The sequence below is a fragment of the Canis lupus genome, chromosome 36, assembly GCF_003254725.2.
Source record: "Canis lupus dingo isolate Sandy chromosome 36, ASM325472v2, whole genome shotgun sequence".
Classification (NCBI taxonomy): domain Eukaryota; kingdom Metazoa; phylum Chordata; class Mammalia; order Carnivora; family Canidae; genus Canis; species Canis lupus.
Window position 1 is genome coordinate 15,781,701 of NC_064278.1, and position 19,580 is coordinate 15,801,280.

A 19,580-nucleotide genomic window follows, 5' to 3' on the forward strand; every position below is an offset into this window, starting at 1 on the left:
ACTACTGATTCTACTTTTATTTTTATTTTTTTTTATTCTACTTTTATAATCTAGGGGAATCTCGAGGCTTGTTAAAAATGCAAACCTCCACCCCAGATCTATAGACACAAGGAACTGTTGGTGTAATTCACTGGCACTCAAGTTTGAGAAGCATGGCCCAGGTGGTAATATCAATAAACAAAGTTTGAGAATATGAAGAAGGGAAAGCCCAAAAGGTAAACTTGAGAACACTTTAATTAGAAGCCTGTGCACCTGAAGCTTTTCCTTCTAATATTAAACTGTGGAGGCTGGGAGTTTTTGTACAGGAGGCAGTATTCCTAACTAAATGATTTTCTTAACTTAGGTTTCACTTCCCTCCAATTCTATCCTCTATGCTACTGTGGGAGCCTTCTTCATCTCTACTTTTCCTTTTGTTTCTCCTGTTTAAATGGTTCATCATTATTTAGACAAAAGTCCAAATTCCCTACTATGAAAAGTACAAGGGCTTTCAAACCCTAACTCCACCTACCTTTCACCATTCTTGCATAGCCTACCTATACCAGAAGCCTTCAAACCAGTTTAGTCACCTAGGCAGGTTATGTTTTTTAAGCTTCTCAGGTGATCTAAAAGTACAGCTGGGGTTGAGAGTCACTGCCCCATGTCTTGAACAAAACTACTTGCCATGCTTCCATGCAAAAGCTAGTCTTCCTGCCTGTCTTCTCATACTTTGCCCTTGTCTTCTGGGATGAATTCATAGTCTAACAACTCAACTATTATCTCTTTTTTACTTTTTTCCCTTCTTCTCCCTGGCAGGCAGATGGAACTAGGGGCTTCCTTCTCTTTGCTCCATGGTATCTTGTGCTTACATCTATTATAGCATGGTCTACACTGTTTATGAAGCAGTCTGTTTGTCCTAGAAGACAATGATCTCATTTGAAGGCAGGAATTGGATTGTATTGTATTCATCTCTGTGCTTGGGCACAGAGGCTAGAAGAGAACAGATATGTAATAAATGCTTATTGAAAACACAGCAAAATTTTGGAATATACTGACTAGACCTAGAATGATGTAAAATGAAGCAAAAACAAGATCAATACCTTCCTACCAACTAGCAATTTCAATAACAAAGGGAAAAACCTTTCTGTTCTACAACTATTCATTTAGAAATAAAAGGCAAATCGACATATGAAATAATTCATATATAAACTGAAATGGAAAATTTCAGTTGAAGACTCAAATGACTCTAACAGTGAATATCAGATGCTTTTCAGTTTTAAAAGTAAAAGGACAGAAAACAAGAAGGGTTCTGAGTGTCTGAAAAGAGTACTGGGTAGGAGGAAAATGTCCAACTGAAGAACCAAAAGCTCAAGAGATGCATATTATTTGTATTAAAATGTGGAAATAAATATCAGAAGAGCTGAAAGAATCAAAAGTGAGGTGGGATAGAAGTGGGTGGCAGAGAACTGCTATTTTTTTAAATAAACCTTCAGTACTAATTTTCATAAAAACAAAAACTATTAAGAAAATGTAATGGATCAGGGGATGGAGTACCAAAAGAAAATGACATCAGAAGACAATGAAATACTACATCAACTTTACTATTGTCGTACCAGGAAAAAAAAGTAGTACTTTCACCCTACAATTGTTTACACCCAACAACTTCACTTAATGGCCTATAAAATCTGTATTTTGAGGTATGTAAAATTAAATCCCAAGGAAATTTGTTAAAATATATAGTATAGAAATAAAACCTGGAAATCATTTTCCAGATAAGTAGCTTCTTAAATGTTCAGACAAAAAAATTTCCTTCTTCAAATTTTAAGGAAAATGTATAAGCTGTAATCATTTCCAAAATACTGTGCAGCCTGACCTAACCATCAATTTGAAAAAGTTCTGATACCGAACACAGATGAGCAAAGGTCCCCAAATTTTTAAGATTTTCTACTGCTGCCCCAAATGTCAAAATTTCTATACAAATTAAGCTAAGTATATACAATGGTTAACCAATTGTACTTCACTGTAAATTACAGCATGGCCTTTAAAAAAATATTTTTTAACTAAAAATATAGTCAAAAGTGATTCTTGAAATTCTTTAAAGGGAAGTGGTACTTTCCTATAGACTGACTCCTTTGAATGAATTAAATACTGCAACTGTAGCTTATACTGGGAGCATGGGTACCTCTACAGAACACAGAAATATGTAACTGCTATAGGTGATCTAACTTTTACTATGTTTTTCTATTTAAAAAAACTATCGAAAACATAAGATTTGGTTAAGAGAAAAGGGAAATAACTAAATTATTTTACTGTCCTTCATAACATAACAGCCTATGAAAGAAAAGGCATATGAAATTACTAAATAGACCAAAATCTGGAAATATCAAGAAATGTTCCAAAGTCCAGGAGATATAAAGTGAAAACATTCTTGATATAGTTTCTGAAAACTTGATATAGTTTCTGAAAACTGAAACTCTACTTTGACTAATCTAAACCTACGATTTTTAAGGACTTAAGTATGCTAATTTGAAAAAAAACCTAAACTGTGGTAATCTGGTACTACAGGGGCTACTAACGCTTACCTCAAGGGAACCTACTGCAGATAAAGTCCCGTCACTTGCACAGTCCTTTCAGCTGCCTGCCAGTTGTCTCTGTGGAAGGGAAAGCCTGATGAGTGAAAACCCCATGCCACACTCCTTTGGAGTGTCAGGGTGCCTGCACAGTACTGCACAAAACTGTGTACCTAGAGATTCCTAGATGCTTTCAATAACATAGGACTTAAAAAGATGTCACCTTTAATATTCTCTTTCCACTAAACACCAAAACCAAATGGCTGAGTACTGAGTGCTAATGACCTACTGGTGTTATCAAGAGGATATAGCTACACTAAACCAAGTAGAAAAAAGACTAAAATGGATCAAAGAGAAATAAGTTAACATTGAAGGGAAAACACAAACACACACACATACACATGCATGCATTTAAAAGTAACAGAACTCTATAATCTGAGCAGAGGAAATATTATAGGTTGTAGCCACAAAAAGTGATGTTGCAACATCAACAACTGATGCTAAATGCTAAAACCCAAAGAACTTCCTGTCTGTAGGTTTCAAAAAGATGCCATCAAGGATATCATGCTCAATGTTAACTATACCATGGATCCAAATGCCTACTTATAAAATTCCCTGTATCTTCTTAGTGGGGTCAGTAGGTGGATGGGAAGGGAAAGAATTTTTTCCAGGTATTTTTAAATATGAAAAGTGAAAACCAACGGTATGAAATTCCACAAGAAATTTCAAAAGGAAAAAAAATGTTTATTTGTATCTCAGGAAGTAAACAAACCCTTACTCATAACCAAACTAAGAGGGAAGTATAACAAAAAAATAATAGAAAACTGTAGAACAACACAGTTCAAAAACCACTTTCATCTACTAGAATCATGAATGGCTTCCATTAAGAACATCTATACCACTAACATACAAGTTCAGGTATGTAGCCAAAGAAACTATATTTCCTTTCTAATGTCATATAGTCTTCAGTCTGAATACTGTGCTTCATAAGGCAGAACAAAATGCCCCTCCCAGAAACTTTAGCATTAACCGTTAGCACAAGGATTGGTGGCAGGGAAGAAAAACTATTAAAAGAAAAAAGGTGATTCCAGCTTTTACTTTAATAGTACCATATTTAAAATGAAGGTACTTACCTCAGATTCTTTGTCACTTAGAGATCCCAAGCTTCCAAAACTATGATTAGAACTTTCATTATTTGTTGAGGCCTGTTAAAGATTTTTAAACAGGTAAATATTAGGATTAATTTTAAATGAAACATGCTAACAAGGTAAATAATCTATTTTCATAAATAAAAAGCAAGGAAGTTAAATGAAGTAAAAATAAGAAATATCAGGATGCATTGGTGGCACAAGCAGTTAAATGACCCACTCTTGGTTTCAACTCAGGTTGTGACCTCAGGGTCATGAGATGGAGCCCCATGTTGGCCTCCATGCTCAGCACAGTGTCTCCTTGAGATTCTCTCTCCTTGTGCCTCTTTTGTGTCCTCACTCTCTCTCTAAAATAAATAAATCTTAAAAATATCAAATATTAACTTCTTAAACTATAAATATTGTGGAATTTTTACCAAGTTTTACCAATTTTTACCATTTTACCAAGTTAATAAAGATCTGTGTTTTAGGAACTGTGCTAAGTGGATTTTTTAGAATACCAAATTCAGGAGCAAAGGAAACTGGGCTAGGATTAAAAAATCCCTAAAATTACTACTCAATATATAAAAACTGGTGCTTCCTTGAACCAAAAACATTACTGTGCTCCTTAATACCCTACACAATTTTATCAAATTCCATCATATCCCGCCTACACTCCTTTGCCTCTCTTCATACTAACAAACTGGACAAATCCTGGGTTTTTTGTTTGTTTTGGTTTAGCTTTTAAGAAAATCTTTTATTATCCTATTTTAATTGCTTCACCCAAGAGTTTCTACATTTCCTTTATAATATTTTTAAATAGCAACAAAGAGAAATAAGCTATCATTTGTAGGATGACATCAGCTATGTTTCCAATATGTTTCTATGATGTTCATTATTTTGTAGACTTTTTGGAACATCAGTACACTAGATCAATGTTTTCCAGGAATGTTTAGATCAAAGGATGACAGGCTATGGCATATACATTAAAGATGATGCATAAATGACCTTCACATATAGGCAGGCCATCTGATATCCCTGTTTCCCTACAATTTGTTAAGAGTAGGTGCTACTGGGTAGCCCAGCCCGGGTGGCTCAGCGGTTTAGCGCCACCTTCATCCCAGGGTGTGATCCTGAAGATCCGGGATCGAGTCCCATGTCAGGCTCCTTGCATGGAGCCTGCTTCTCCCTCTGCCTGTGTCTGCCTCTCTCTCTCTCTCTCTGTGTCTCTCATAAATAAATAAAGTCTTAAAAAAAAAAAAAAAAGAGTAGGTGCTACTAGGTATTTACCCCAAAGATACAAATGTAGTGATCCAAAGGGGCCCCTGTACCCCAATGTCTATAGCAATGTCCACAATAGCCAAACTACAGAAAGAACCCAGTGTCCATCAACAGATGAATAAATAAAGAACATGTGTGTGCGTGCGCGCACACACACACACACACAATGTAATATTACTCAGCTATCAAAAAAAAATGAAATCTTGCCATTTGCAACAATGTGGATGGAACTAGAGGGTATTATGCTAAGCAAAATAAGTCAATCAGAGAAAGACAATTATCATATGATCTCATTTACATGTGTGATTTAAAAAACAAAACAGAAGATCATAGGGGGAAGAGGGAAAATAAGATGAAATCAGAAAGGGAGACAAATCATAAGAGACTCTTAATCATAGGAAACAAACTGAGGGTTACTAAAGGGGAAGTGAGTGGGAGGATGGGGTAACTGGGTGATGGACTCAGTACTGGGTACTACATAAGACTGATGAATAACCGAACTCTACCTGTGAAACTAATAATATACTATATATTAATTAACTGAATTTATTAATAAAATGAACAAAAAAAAACAAAATAAAAGTTCTGGAAGAGGGGAAAAAGTAAGAGTAGGTGCTAATCCTACTATTAAAAGGTTGGAATTTAGCCTACAGCTACCCTCAGGCTAACTTCTAAATTGATGACACTTTGTCACTGCATACATGTCTATTACTATGCTGGACATAGTAAAGGTAAAGGTTGTAAAGGTTGTTTTCAACACAAACCAGCACTCAAAGTGATTAAGATTCAAGTACTATTGGGAGGAAGACATAATCTAATTAGAAGAAGATTATCAAACTTGAGACAAAAAAACACCATAAACAGCAATTAAGAAGTGATAAATTAGGTTGGGGGCCAATGTTTTTGAGAATCTCTAAATCCTCAGATAAAAATATAAACCCCAAACCCACAGACACATTTACAACAAAACTGGCTGACAAGGAATCTCCACGAATTCCCTTCAAATAGCAGGTGGGGACAAATCACCAATAACCACAGGACCTGTGTCATATGAGAGGAAGCAAAAGGAAACGGCGTTATCTGACAGATCTGAGAACAGAGACGCTGAAAACAGCAATCTGAGTACAAAAGCTATAACTGGAAGAATTTCTGTCCTTTCAAATAGTGATTAAGTACAGGAGGTTCACGTTGAAGTCTGAAGAGGTTGGAGTTCTATGAACTCTAAAAACATCCCTCACTAAGAGTATCCCAATGTGAATAAACTACTGGGTGTGGAATCAAAACTGAGCACAATAGGTACAATGAAGATAAAGGAAAGAAAATATTCAGATAAAAGCAGGGAGGAGAGCGAAGCCCAGAAATTTCAGAAAGCAAATGCCACACATTTGAAGAATGCCCCAAAACAATAGCAGAGGGAACTCTGTAAGAAAAGCCATTCTATTTTTTTAATTTTTTTTAAAAAAAGATTTTATTTATTTATCCATGAGAGACACACAAAGAGGAAGGAACATAGGCAAAGGGAGAAGCAGGCTCACTTCCGGGAACCTGATGCAGGACTTGATCCCAGGACCCCAGGATCACAACCTGAGCCAAAGGCAGACGCTCAACCATTGAGCCACCCAGGAATCCCAAGAAAAACCATTCTAAACCACAAAAATGTAAAGAACAGAAAATGATTAGGTCAATCCAATGAAGTTATAATAAGGAAAAAAGAAGAAAAAGAAAAAGAAGATATGGAATAAGATGTGGAATAAGGAACACATACCCACAAAATAGCCAAAAACTGTAACCTACTATTTCAAAATGAGCTAAAAAAAAAATTACAAAAATAACTCAAGACATGAGAGAACAACATAAATCAATTTCAAAAAACTCAGATTTAAGGTTAACAGAACTGAGGGAAACATCAGAAATAGGGGGAGAAGCCTCAGAATTGAAGATTAAGTCTGAATGAACCTGAGAGAAAATACATACAATATATATCCAATAAACATTTATCCAAATGAAAGGATAGAAAAGGCAACTGATGAAGCAGTAAAAATCCAACATTCAAGTAAAAGTCTTTAAAGAGCACTACTATAAGAAAACAAACAGTAAAAACTGTAATTCAAGAAAATGTCTCTAAAAATTAAAAAAGAAATTTTGAAACTACTGACTGAAAAAGCATAACATGCACCTAAGAATATCAACCCAGAAAGCCAACATTAAATTTTTCTAAGGCAATACTATATGCCAGAAGAAAATGGAGTAATGTATTTAAGATATTCAAGAAAATATAAATGAAATGTTTTCTATTCAGCAAAATTGCTCTCCAACACTTAGAAGGCACAGATAAACTGTTATCAAAATGCTGGAAATCAGGAAATACTGCTCCCATGAGCCTTCTAAAAGAACCTAGAGCACAAGTGTTAGGTAACCAAAGTGAACCTAAGAACTAATGTGGCAAAAAAAAAAAGAACTAATGTGGCAAGCAATAATATTATTTACTGGGATATCTGGGTGGCTGAGCCACTGGGTGGCTCAGTGGTTGGGTGTCCGCCTTTGGCTCAGAGCATGATCCTTGAGTACCAGGATCGGGTCCCACATTGGGCTCCACGCGGGTAGTCTGCATCACCCTCTGCCTATATCTCTGTCTGTGTTTCTCATGAATGAATGAATAAAATCTTTAAAAAATAAAAATAAAAAATATTATTTACTTGTTGGTAAAGATTAAATAAGAAGTACAAAGAAGAGAGTATAAAACATAATGGCCAAATGTATGCAAAGTTAATAAAATATTTTTTAATTTATTTTTTTTAATATTTTATTTATTTATTTATGACAGACACAGAGAGAGGGAGAGAGAGAGGCAGAGACACAGGCAGAGGGAGAAGCAGGCTCCATGCATGGAGCCTGCCATGGGACTCGATCCCAGGTCTCCAGGATCACACCCCGGGCCAAAGGCAGCGCCAAACTGCTGAGCCACCAGGGTTGCCCAATAAAATATTTTTTAAAATACGGGATGGAAGTTTACTGAAAGCACAAGCAAAAAAAATTTTAACTCTAAAATTTTAATTTTAAAATTATCACATTGTACTGTCATTGTGACAGTACAACTATTGTTATTTTGAGACTGCTGTAAGATACGGAACGGAGCAAATAATTATGTAACTCTATCATGTGCTTTATGTCCTTAAGAACCACAACTCTTAGTATAGAAAGAAGATAGAGACATAACTAAAAACTCTGTTCTGATTTGATTTGGGAGTATCAATAGAGGTTCATAAAGGATTTTTGTCTTTTAAAACAAATAATAAAATATATAATAGAGATTCTATTCGAAGTAATAGAATATTTCATCATGCCAATATTCCCACAAAGAACTATATATTCTGGAAAAAATATAAAGAACAACTAGCAGTGCCTGTATGACATAGTGGGTTAAACATGTAACCCTTGGTTTCAGCTTAGGTCATGGTCTCAGGGTTGTGAGACTGAGCTCCATGTCCAGCTCCATGCTCAGCAGAGTCTCTCTCTCTCTTCCCCTCTTATGCATGCACACACTCTCTCTAAAATAAATAAAACTTAAAAAAACACACCCAACTACCAGAAGGCACTTGAGAATATACCCCACAGATAGGAAACTATAGAATTCCTAAGAAAACAAAGTATCTCAAGATACAAGACTTATAAATAGGAGAAAGAGAAAATCTCTCAGAAAAATGACCTATCCATGTCATCCTACTGCAAAACCTATTGGTCAACAAGCCCTACCTACTCACACAAAGCTTCCCATAAGTTGTTCAGTGCCTAATGCATGTACATGAACAAAGCCCCATATCACCATACATCTGAGAAAATACAAACAAAACAAAGAAATCCATAAGAAATAAAAACCACCAAGGAGGCACCAAAAAACTGCACAGAAAAATAACAAACAGAACCATCACTAAATACCCTAATATCAGCAAACTATAAAAATGAAATATTTAGAGAACCACCACCAAAAAAAGGAAGAAGAAGAAAAAAAAACCTCCTGGAAAAAGAAAATATAATAGCTAAAAGAAAAAGAAAAAAATGGATAGATTCAAAGATAAACTTGAAATCTTCGCAGAAGGAGACCAAAAAGTTCAAGAGAAAAGAAAATTAGAGAATCAGAGGTCCTGGTTCAAATAATGAGGGAAGAAAGAAAAGAAAGAAAGGAAAGAAAGGAAAAGAAGGAAGAAAGAAAGAAAATAAATCCAGGAGCTGAAATTATCAAAGAAATAATTCAAGAAACTTTTCTAGAACTAGAAAGCAGGAGTTTCTGCATTGAAAGACATACGCTGGGATCCCTGGGTGGCGCAGCGGTTTGGCGCCTGCCTTTGGCCCAGGGCGCGATCCTGGAGACCCGGGATCGAATCCCACATCGGGCTCCCGGTGCATGGAGCCTGCTTCTCCCTCTGCCTGCATCTCTGCCTCTCTCTCTCCTCTCTGTGCATTCTCATGAATAAATAGATAAAATCTTTAAAAAAAAAAAAAAAGACGCTTTAAAAAAAAAAATTCAAGTAAGTTAACATATAGTGTAGTACTGGTTTCAGGAGTAAAGGACATACTTTTGACCAAGTATACTGGTTCAAGAAGACCCACATCAAAGCACACTATAATAAAATATTTTAAATGCCAGAGATTAAAGAGAAGATCCTATAAAAGCTTTTAGGAAGAATAAACAGATTACTCACAAAGGATCAGGAATCAGAATGACATTGGAATGTTCAACAGTAACTTTGGAAGCAAGAAGGCAATGGAACAATACCTTTAAAATTCTAATAAAATGATTTCCAACCTAGAATTCTACATGCAGACAAATAACCAATGGGAGGAGAATATATAAGGTCTCAAATATGATACTCATTTACCTTTCCCTCAGGGAATAACCAGAGAATCTGTTCTTCCAAAGCAAAGGAATAAACCAAGAAAGAGCAAGAGATGGCATACAGGAAGCAGAACTGAAATACAGGACAGACACAAGAAGAATTCCCATGATAGTCAAGAGGGGAGATTCCAGGATGATAGGCATCCAGTAGAAGGAGAAGCAACTATCCCTAAATAAGAACAGAACAACAAAACTTCAGGAAGGATGTCTAAAGAAAATAGAAATAATATAAGAAAAACTTGTATTTGAAAATAATCAGAGATTGGTACCTCTGCTGGTAACTATGTAGATGCTTCCACTGAATACTAAAAAACTCGGGATCCCTGGGTGGCACAGCGGTTTGGCGCCTGCCTTTGGCCCAGGACTCGATCCTGGAGACCCGGGATCGAATCCCACGTCGGGCTCCTGGTGCATGGAGCCTGCTTCTCCCTCTGCCTATGTCTCTGCCTCTCTCTCTCTCTCTCTGTGTGACTATCATAAATTAAAAAAAAAAGAGAGGAAGGAAATTTCAAAAAAGAGAAAAAGTAGTTCCATGGTCAAACAGATTTGAGAAAAAAAAATACTAAAAAACTAAAAACCATAAATCAACCATTAACTACAGGGAAAACAAAGTTGTACAAATGGATAAATGTAATCATGGAGTCTGTATACACATACACACGAATATGTATACGTGTGTATGTGTATATATTTATGTACATATATAATCATATAATATTACTTAGAAATACAAAGAAAACATAATAAAAACCTGTATGATAATAAGGATTACTTCTGTGAAGAATGAATATAGGGTTGGAAGAAGAGGACACAGTTCTGCTAATTTTCATTACAGGTGGTAGAATAAGTTGGCGTTTGCAGCTCTAACCATGGATTTGGGTCTTTTTATTCTCGATCTGTAGGAAATCTTTACATAATTCTGAATATGAATACTCTATGACTTGCCTTTTCATTCATACTATTTTTTGGTGTCATTTGAACATAATTACATTTATTAAACATTTGTGGCCCATTTATGAAATGTCATTATTCTCATTAAATCTCCATTGTTTTATCTTTCATATTTAGATCTGCAAGTTGTCTACTATTGATTTTTGTATTATGGTAAGAGGTGAGGGTCAAGAGTCATTTTCCCCCATCTAGGATATTCAACTGATCCATCATCTATTATAAAAGATTATCCCTTTCCCCACTGCACTGCAGTATTATTACCTTTATCATCTATCAAGTTATATATATAAATGGGTCTGTTGCTGAACTTCATTCTCTTCCATTGGCCTATTTTTCCCTTTCCTGTGCTAATTCCACACTGACTTAATTCTAATCCTTGGTATATACCTAAGAAAACTAAAAACATAAGTCTCTATAAAAACCTGTACCAATGTTGAAAGCAGTTATATCAGTGTGGATTCAAAGATTATTCACATTGAAAAACAGAAATGCAAACGTCCACCAACTGATGAATAAACAAAACCTGATACATCAATACAATGGAATATTAGTCATAAAAAGGAATAAAGTACTAATATATATTACAATATTCATGAATTATAAAAACACTATGCTAGGTGAAAAAAGACCCATACAAAATGGCACATATTGTATAATTCCATTTATAGAAATACTCAGAATAGGGGATCCCTGGGTGGCGCAGCGGTTTAGCGCCTGCCTTTGGCCCAGGGCGCGATCCTGGAGACCCGGGATCGAATCCCACATCGGGCTCTCGGTGCATGGAGCCTGCTTCTCCCTCTGCCTATGTCTCTGCCTCTCTCTCTCTCTCTCTGTGACTATCATAAATAAATAAAAATAAAAATAAATGTTTAAAAAAAAAAAAAAAAAAGAAATACTCAGAATAGGCAGGTCCACCAAGACAGAAAGTAGACACAGAATGTCGTATTGTATGTATTGTATGAATCCATTTTTTTTTATTTCATTTATTTGACAGAGAGAGAGTGTGCACAAGCAGGCAGAGTGGCAGGCAGAGGGAGAGGGAGAAGCAGATTCCTGGATGAGCAGTGAGTCTGAGGTGGGGCTAAGATCTCAGGACCCTGGGATCATGACCTGAACCAAAGCAAAGGCAAACACTTAACCAACTGAGCCACCAAGGAGGCTCCTGTATGAATCCATTTATATAAAATGTTCAGAAGAGGCAAATCCATAAGACAGATAACAGACTAATGGTTGCCAAGGCTAAATTGTAGGGTAGGAGAGCAGTGGAATGGGAAAATTGTTGCTAATGTGTATGGGGTTTCCCCCAAAACTTATACTTTTGTGTACAAAAAAGGAAATTATAAAAGGAAAGATTATAAAAGTTTCAAACTATTGAGGAGAAAGGTGCATAGAAGGGGAAAGAAAGTTTGATAAAACCTAGTACATAATCATTTATACACTCAGATATTTAGTTATGTACACATTTTGAAGCCTTCCAAAAACAGATTTTGGGAGGGGTGAGGGGCAACACACTCATGGGACATTTTTTTAAATATAAAAGCAACGCAGGCACATGGAAAAAAAATTCATTACAGAAATAATAAATTTCTCCCTCCCATACCAGTCCCAACATTCAGGGGCAACCATTTTTTAAAAAGCTATTTTTAATGAAATTTTTGAATAGGCAATACAAATAGACTGCTTCACTTTGTTTTTTATTATCTTTCTAGAGGCTATGGGTCTAACAAATGAATCATGAAGTCGGTTTCCTTCCTTCTTAGTCAAAAAAATAACATTATGCAGACTGTCCTGCACTGCTTTCTTTTCTCTTAATATAGGTTGGAATATTCCAAATCAACACAGAATAAATTCTTCATTCCTTTTTTCCTTTGCTAACTCCTTTCTTTCAAACAGGTGCAGAGTATTCTACTATATGTACTATATTTCAAAAAGCTCTTTTATTGACTCTGCCATGTAAGATTTAGTTCACTGGCACCACAGTTTCCCCTTCTTCTTGATATATTTATCTTTTTAATTTTAAATTCTTCAAAGAGTTACCTTACCCTTAAAAATACACGACTTTTAAATTCTTTAAACCATGTGTGATTCCTATGTAAAATAAGAAATCTTTACATTTAGCTCCTTTTTCCAACCTGACAGGTACACAATTAACTTGTACATTAGTACACTTTATAATATTTACCTTTACCTTTTACCTGTAATCCTACACCAGAGCTACAAACTCATACCACAAGGATCTGTGCAAGTAAACAGGTGAAGCAGGACTGAGGTAAAATAATAGAAGTATCGTATGATAGAATAAAAGTTTTCTCTCTCTTTCCAGTCAATTTCTGGATTAGCTGTGAACACTGAATTAGTGAATGCTGCTGAATCATTGCCACTCAGGGAAATACAAAGTTAGGGTCCTGCAAGCTTCATACCACATTTTTTGTTAACCAATTAATATATAACCTTGTTCTGTATAGAAGTGTGTTTCTATTTTAAGATGCCCTATTTAATATCTATTGTTGATTCATTCACACTGAATTTATAGCCAACAGCACTGTAACTCATGCATAAACAAAGCTCATAGAACACACATATTTTCTCTCTAAGGCACCTCATAACCTTCTTGTGCTCAGAACACTAGACAGCACCTTAGCACTACTACTCTTGGAGGCCATTTTAAACACAAAATTACCACCAAAAAAATCACAAGAAAGCGAAAAACATGGCACTAAGTTACTGTGAAAAGAACACGTGTTTAAACTATGAGAGCTGAAACACACAGGCAGAATGTTGCTTTGTTCAGCCTCGGGTGACTCAAGTTTTTCAACATTGCACACGCACAGGTCCTTGAATGACTAGCAAAAGTAATCAGAGAATTGATTTTGAGGTTACAAATAAATTTGAGCGAGTAGGTGAATCTGCAATTACAGAATCCTCAAATAAAGAGGACTGACTATTCTATGTGTATGTATATCGGTCAAATCAAGCCTATAGATTATATTGTACAAACTGCAAATCCTATATAGCCTGTTTTATATATAGTCAAAATTTAAAAGGATATTAAAATCCTTCACTATAATTGCATTTTAATAAATTCACCATGTATTTTTAGAACTGCTTGATCTATAAATGTTTATAATTATCATATCTTCCTTATGGATTATTAGTCCTTAAAAAGTATCTATCTTTGTACCACTCAGGCTTTTGTTTCTGAAGAATGTTTATCTGACATTCATTCATATGTTCAAAAATATTTATTGAGGGCCTCAGTACTATGCAGATGCTAGGTAGTACAGTAATGAAAAAAAAGGCAACGCTAAGGGCTCATGGAGTTTATATTGTACAAGAAAGGAAACAGACAATTAAAAAAACACATAAATATTTAGTATTAGTAAGGAACCAGTAAGTACTTTTAAAGAAATTAAGTGGAGAAAGGGGTAAAGTGATATAACTATCTTCTTACATAGAGCGGACAGAGAAAACCTCTTTGAAGAGGTGACACTTGAGCAAACATCTGAAGTAAGCAAAAAGCATGTTTGAAGCAGTGACAAAACAATGTGGGTGTACTGGGACAGCTGTTAGTTGAATAGGGCAATTAGTTTAAAGCTAGATCAGAAGGTTTTGTTATGGCATGATGAAGACACTGATTGTATTTTTAATGTGATGGGAAATCTTTGGAAGGTTCTGAGTTAGGGGAGAAACTGATATCAAACTTATATTCAATTTTACTTTCTTCCTTGCGATTACCTGAAATATTTTCTTTCCAGTTATTTCCAATCTTTGTCATTTTTTATATTTCTTGTCAACAGCCTAAAGATGGGTTCTCAATTGTTGTGATAATATATACTTAGCTTTATTCTTTCTATATTATATAATAGTAATTTAGAAGCTCTATTTATAGTATCTCTGTTGCCTGTGCTTAGTACTTTACTTTTAAGCAAACATAACATACATCATTACAGGTAAATCAATTTTTTACTCTATGCTCCTAGATGATTTTCATATCTTTCTCCCATTCTTCCTCTCCCAGAGCACCATCACTATCAGAAATTCAATCCTTGTGCTTTTAGTTCTACATTACAAACTCCAGATTTACCATTAGTAAAATTTGCTTATAACACTGCATTTCACAGATACATTATAACCACGAATTTAAATAAAACCATTATAACAGTCATTGCTCAACACTATCTTACATTCTGTAGCTTCATCTATATTTTTAAACTTAAATGAGTATTAAAAATACAAGCTTATCCAGAAAGAACCCTAAATCAACATTAATTCATCATCCAACATAAATACAGTTCATACTCAAATTTCCTGAGCTATCTCAAAAACATCCTTTATAACCATTTTTCTCCCAATTCAGGAGCAAATCAGGAATCACAGATTCAATCTGGCTATGAGTCTTTTGTCTCAACCAATCTAGAATAGTCCCTCTGCCTCCCTTTGTTTTTCATGGCACTGAACACTCTGAAGAAAGAGTTCAGGCCAATTGTCTGGCAAGATGCTGCAGGAGTATTTTCTTATGACTACATTCAAATCAAACATTTCCACCATGGGGGAAAAAAAAAAACCAACACTTCCACCATGAGAATTATAGGTGATCTGTATTCCTCTTGTTGCATCACCTAAGAAAGCACCTAACGTCAAACTGGGTCACTGCCAATAAAAACATTTGACCTTGCTTATTATGGTGGTAACAAACAAATCTCTCCATTTTAAATACCCATTTTCTCTTTTATAATAAGTAATTCATCTATAATGTGAAACTTTGAGACCTTAAAAATACAATGGTCTCAAAAACATTTTACTAAATGATTTTAATTTCCAGATGATTCTTGCCTTAATTAGTAATTATGCTGCAGAATACTGAATGTTAACTTTGATTCTATATTAGCTGACATTCTTCCAAGAGACTAACCACATAACAACAAGCATACCGAGATTGGTTCCTAAGTACTATTATCCACTAAAATCAAGCAGGGCTCGTGGAGAAAAATCTGTTCACATTCCTTGCAGAGACCACGATAACAGAGAAAAGATAATAGGGACTGTCTATACATGAGCACAAAAATTTACAAAAATGTTTACATCTTTTTTTTTTTAAGATTTTATTTATTTATTCATGAGAGACACAGAGACAGAGACAGAGAGGCAGAGACACTGGCAGAGGGAGAAGCAGGCTCCATGCAGGGAGCCCGATGCAGGACTCGATCCCGAGACTCCAGGATCACACCCTGAGCCGAAGGCAGACGCCCAACTGCTGAGCCACCTAGGCATCCCTACATCTCTTAAATCTAAATAAAGAGAATGCAAGTATTCTTTGAACAATATTTTCAATTTTCTATAGGCATAATATTTTTTCAAAGTAAAAGTTGTTTGGGGGGGCAGTGGAGGAGAAATCCTGCAGCAATGTATAAATATATGAGTATAAAATATAATAAAATAAATACATAAATGAGTGTAGAAAGTATCATCATAATACTAAAAATAGAATATGTAACTTTAAAACACCAGGAAAAGGGGCAGCCCAGGTAGCTCAGCTGTTTAGCGCTGCCTTCAGCCCAGGGTGTGATCCTGGAAACCCGGGATCCAGTCCCACATCAGACTTCCTGCATGGAGCCTGCTTCTCCCTCTGCCTGTGTCTCTTCACACGCTTTCTCTCTCTCTCTCTGTCTCTCATGAATAAATAAAATCTTAAAAAAAAAATCATTGAATAATTATGACCCAATTGTGTTTAAAAAAAAAAAAAAAAAAAACACCAGGAAAAACTCCCTTTGACCAATGGAAAGCAAGGGGGTAGAGGGGAATAAAAGTAAAGTGTAATTAGAAGCCATTAGACGATAGTAGAACCAAGTCAGAAAATAACAATAATTACAATAAATGTAATGGACTAGACCCACCATTTAAGAGGTAAAAATACTAATATTCTATCAAAATACACACATGGTCTACAAGAAATAAAATTAAAACAAAATGAGTAAAAATAAAAGAATTATATCCCTATATCTAAGATAAATATGAATGAAAAGAAAGCCGAAGAGAATAATCTTAAGATTTGAAAAAAAAAAAAACAAGTATTTAAGAAAAAAATAATTATGGTTATAAAAAGAAAAATGAGAAGATATATGTATATAAAAATACAGCCTCAAAATATATCAAGCAATTATTGATAAACTACAAGCTGAAATACATTAATAATCACAACTAATGATTTTTTAATTGAAGCACAGTTTACACACAGTGCCTGGACAACTCTATACATTATGCTATGGTCACACGTGTAGCTGCCATCTGTCACAATACAATGCTATTACAATATCACTGACAAAATTTCCTATACAGCTAAAGATTTTAACACACCACTCAGAAAACGGTCAAGCTACACAAGGAAATATTTAAAATCTGAACAAAAAAACTAAGACCTATTAAATATGAAATACTTATAATACAGGGCACATTTAAGAATTAATGTCATACAAACTATATTTTCAAAAGGTAATACAGTTAAGTTAGAAATCCATAAGAAAAGAATAGCTCAAAATATCCCCATTGATAACCCCTGTCTTAAAAAGGAAATAAAGGTGGGGTGCCTGGCTAGCTCAGTGAATGGAGCATGCAAGTCTTGATCTTAGAGTGTGAATTTGAGCCCCACATTGAGGACAGAGCATACATTTAAAAAAAAAAATGTGGAATAAGTATTGTAGTATGTAGTCTTTTGATCTGACTTATTTTAACTTAGCATAATGCATTTATCTGAGACACATTCATGCAAAAGTTAGTCTCTTACTTTTTATTGCTAAATAATATTCCATTGTAAATATGTATACCACACTTCTTTTTAATACATTTCTCTTAGATGAAGAATAGCTGAGTTGTTTCAATATTTTGAAAATTACAAATAAAGTTTTTCTTTCCCTTTAGATTTGACAGTTGTTTATGTGGAGTAAATTTCATTCGAAACAATAAAGAATATTTCCATTTCTGAAGGTCATGACATATAAAGAAAAAAAATATATATATGAGGTGTAAGAAATAAAAGTGTCATTTTTGGAAGATAGTTATTGGATAGAGAACCTAGAGAATCAACAAACTGTTACAACCAAAAAAAAAAAAAAAAAAAAAAAAAAGGCCAACAGCAAGACTGCTATACACGAGATCAAACTATAAACAATTCATAGGTATGCAATAACCCAACTAGAAAATAAAAAATACTTCAGCCACAAAAACTTTAAAATATCCAGCAATTAGCCAAAAGAATTAATAAAAACTAGCCAAAAATTCTTTTTTTTTTTTTTAAGATTTTATTTATTTATGAGAGACACAGAGAGAGAGAGAGGGAGAGAGGGAGAGAGAGACAGAGACACAGGCAGAGGGAGAAGCAGGCTCCATGCAGCCTGATGTGGGACTCAATCCCAGGTCTCCAGGATCACACCCTGGGCTGAAGGTGGCACTAAACCGCTAAGCCACAGAGGCTACCCCCACTAGCCAAAAATTCTTAAGATCTCTATAGGGAAAACTGAATAAATGGAGACACATTTCATGTATTTGGATGAGACAACCTCATCTCATAAAGATTTCATTACTCCCTCAATTAATCTATAAATGCAATGCATTCAAAGTAAGAGTTCTATTTGAATCTTTTAAGGAAAAAATAAACAACTGTTAATAGAATACCCAAATGCTAAAAGCAAATGATGCTCAAATTTTATATGATGGAATAAAGAACCATAAAAAAACTGAGTCAACCTTATAAAAGAAAATTAAAGAAGAAACTTGCTCTGCCATATAAAAAAGATACACAAAAGATGCCTGGGTGGCTCAGGTAACCGGTTAAGCATCGGCATTGGGCTCAGGTCACGGTGCCAGGGTACTGGGATCAAGCCCCGCATTGGGCTCCCTGCTCAGCAGGGAGCCTGCTTCACCCTCTGCCTACCTCTCACTCTGCCTGCTGTTCCCCTGCTTGTGTTCTCTCTGCCAAATAAATAAATAAAATCTTTAAAAAAAAAAAAGACACTAAAAACACAACTTTTTTTTTTTTTTTAAATATGATAGTGGGACAAGAACACAGACCACTGGAATATAAGAAATTTCAGAAAGATCCATATATGTATATGGCAACTTAATATATGATAAACGTAACATCACCAATCAGTGGAAAAATATGGATGATTTAAGAAGCACTGTGGAGAGGGGCACCTGGGTGGCTCTGTCACAGTTAAGTGTCCAACTCTTGATTTTAGCTTAGGTCATGATCTCAGGGTTGTGAGATCATCCCTGGTATGGAGCTCCACACTCAGCAAGGAGTCTTCTTCCTAGATTATCTCTCTCTCTGCCCCCACTCCCCTCTCTCTAAAATGAATAATCTTTTTAAAAATGCCTAAAAAAAAAAAGCATGTTCTTCAGAAAAGTGTTTCACTAGATGCAGAAAAATAAAACTGGATCTCTAACTATACTAAAAGGTGAGGCCTAAAGTGTAAATATGACCGCAATCTATAAAATTAACAGGAAGAATTTATAGAGTATCTTTGTGGACTAGGGGTTGGGAAGGAGTATTTAACTCTTAGAATACCTCAGGGTCCACTGAACCCAATTTTAACATTTGAGCTTCTTTTTCAAATAGTTCTACCTATTTGTAAAGATAGATATTTGGCAGAGGGGCTGAGGGGGTGGCAATGCCTGGATGGCTCAGTCAGTTAAAGAGTCTGACTCTTGATTTCAGCTCAGATCAAGATCTCAGGATTGTGAGATAGAGCCCCATGGAGGGCTTGCGCTGGGTGTAGACCTGCT

The 19,580-nt window shown here is 35.2% G+C and overlaps 1 protein-coding gene across 4 annotated transcripts in view; it reads right to left on the minus strand.

The window, feature by feature from the left end:
* The window catches only part of TLK1 (tousled like kinase 1), a 150,437-nt gene that overhangs the window by 83,162 nt on the left and 47,695 nt on the right, over positions 1-19,580 (minus strand). For 3 of the 4 annotated variants that reach the window (XM_025460142.3, XM_049106085.1, XM_025460141.3), the window contains one exon: positions 3,680-3,751. In XM_025460142.3, the coding sequence (XP_025315927.3) occupies positions 3,680-3,751 (72 nt within the window). Of the gene's footprint in view, positions 1-3,679; positions 3,752-9,528; positions 9,586-19,580 lie in introns of those variants that run through there. The other variant, XM_025460144.2, reaches the window with a different exon arrangement.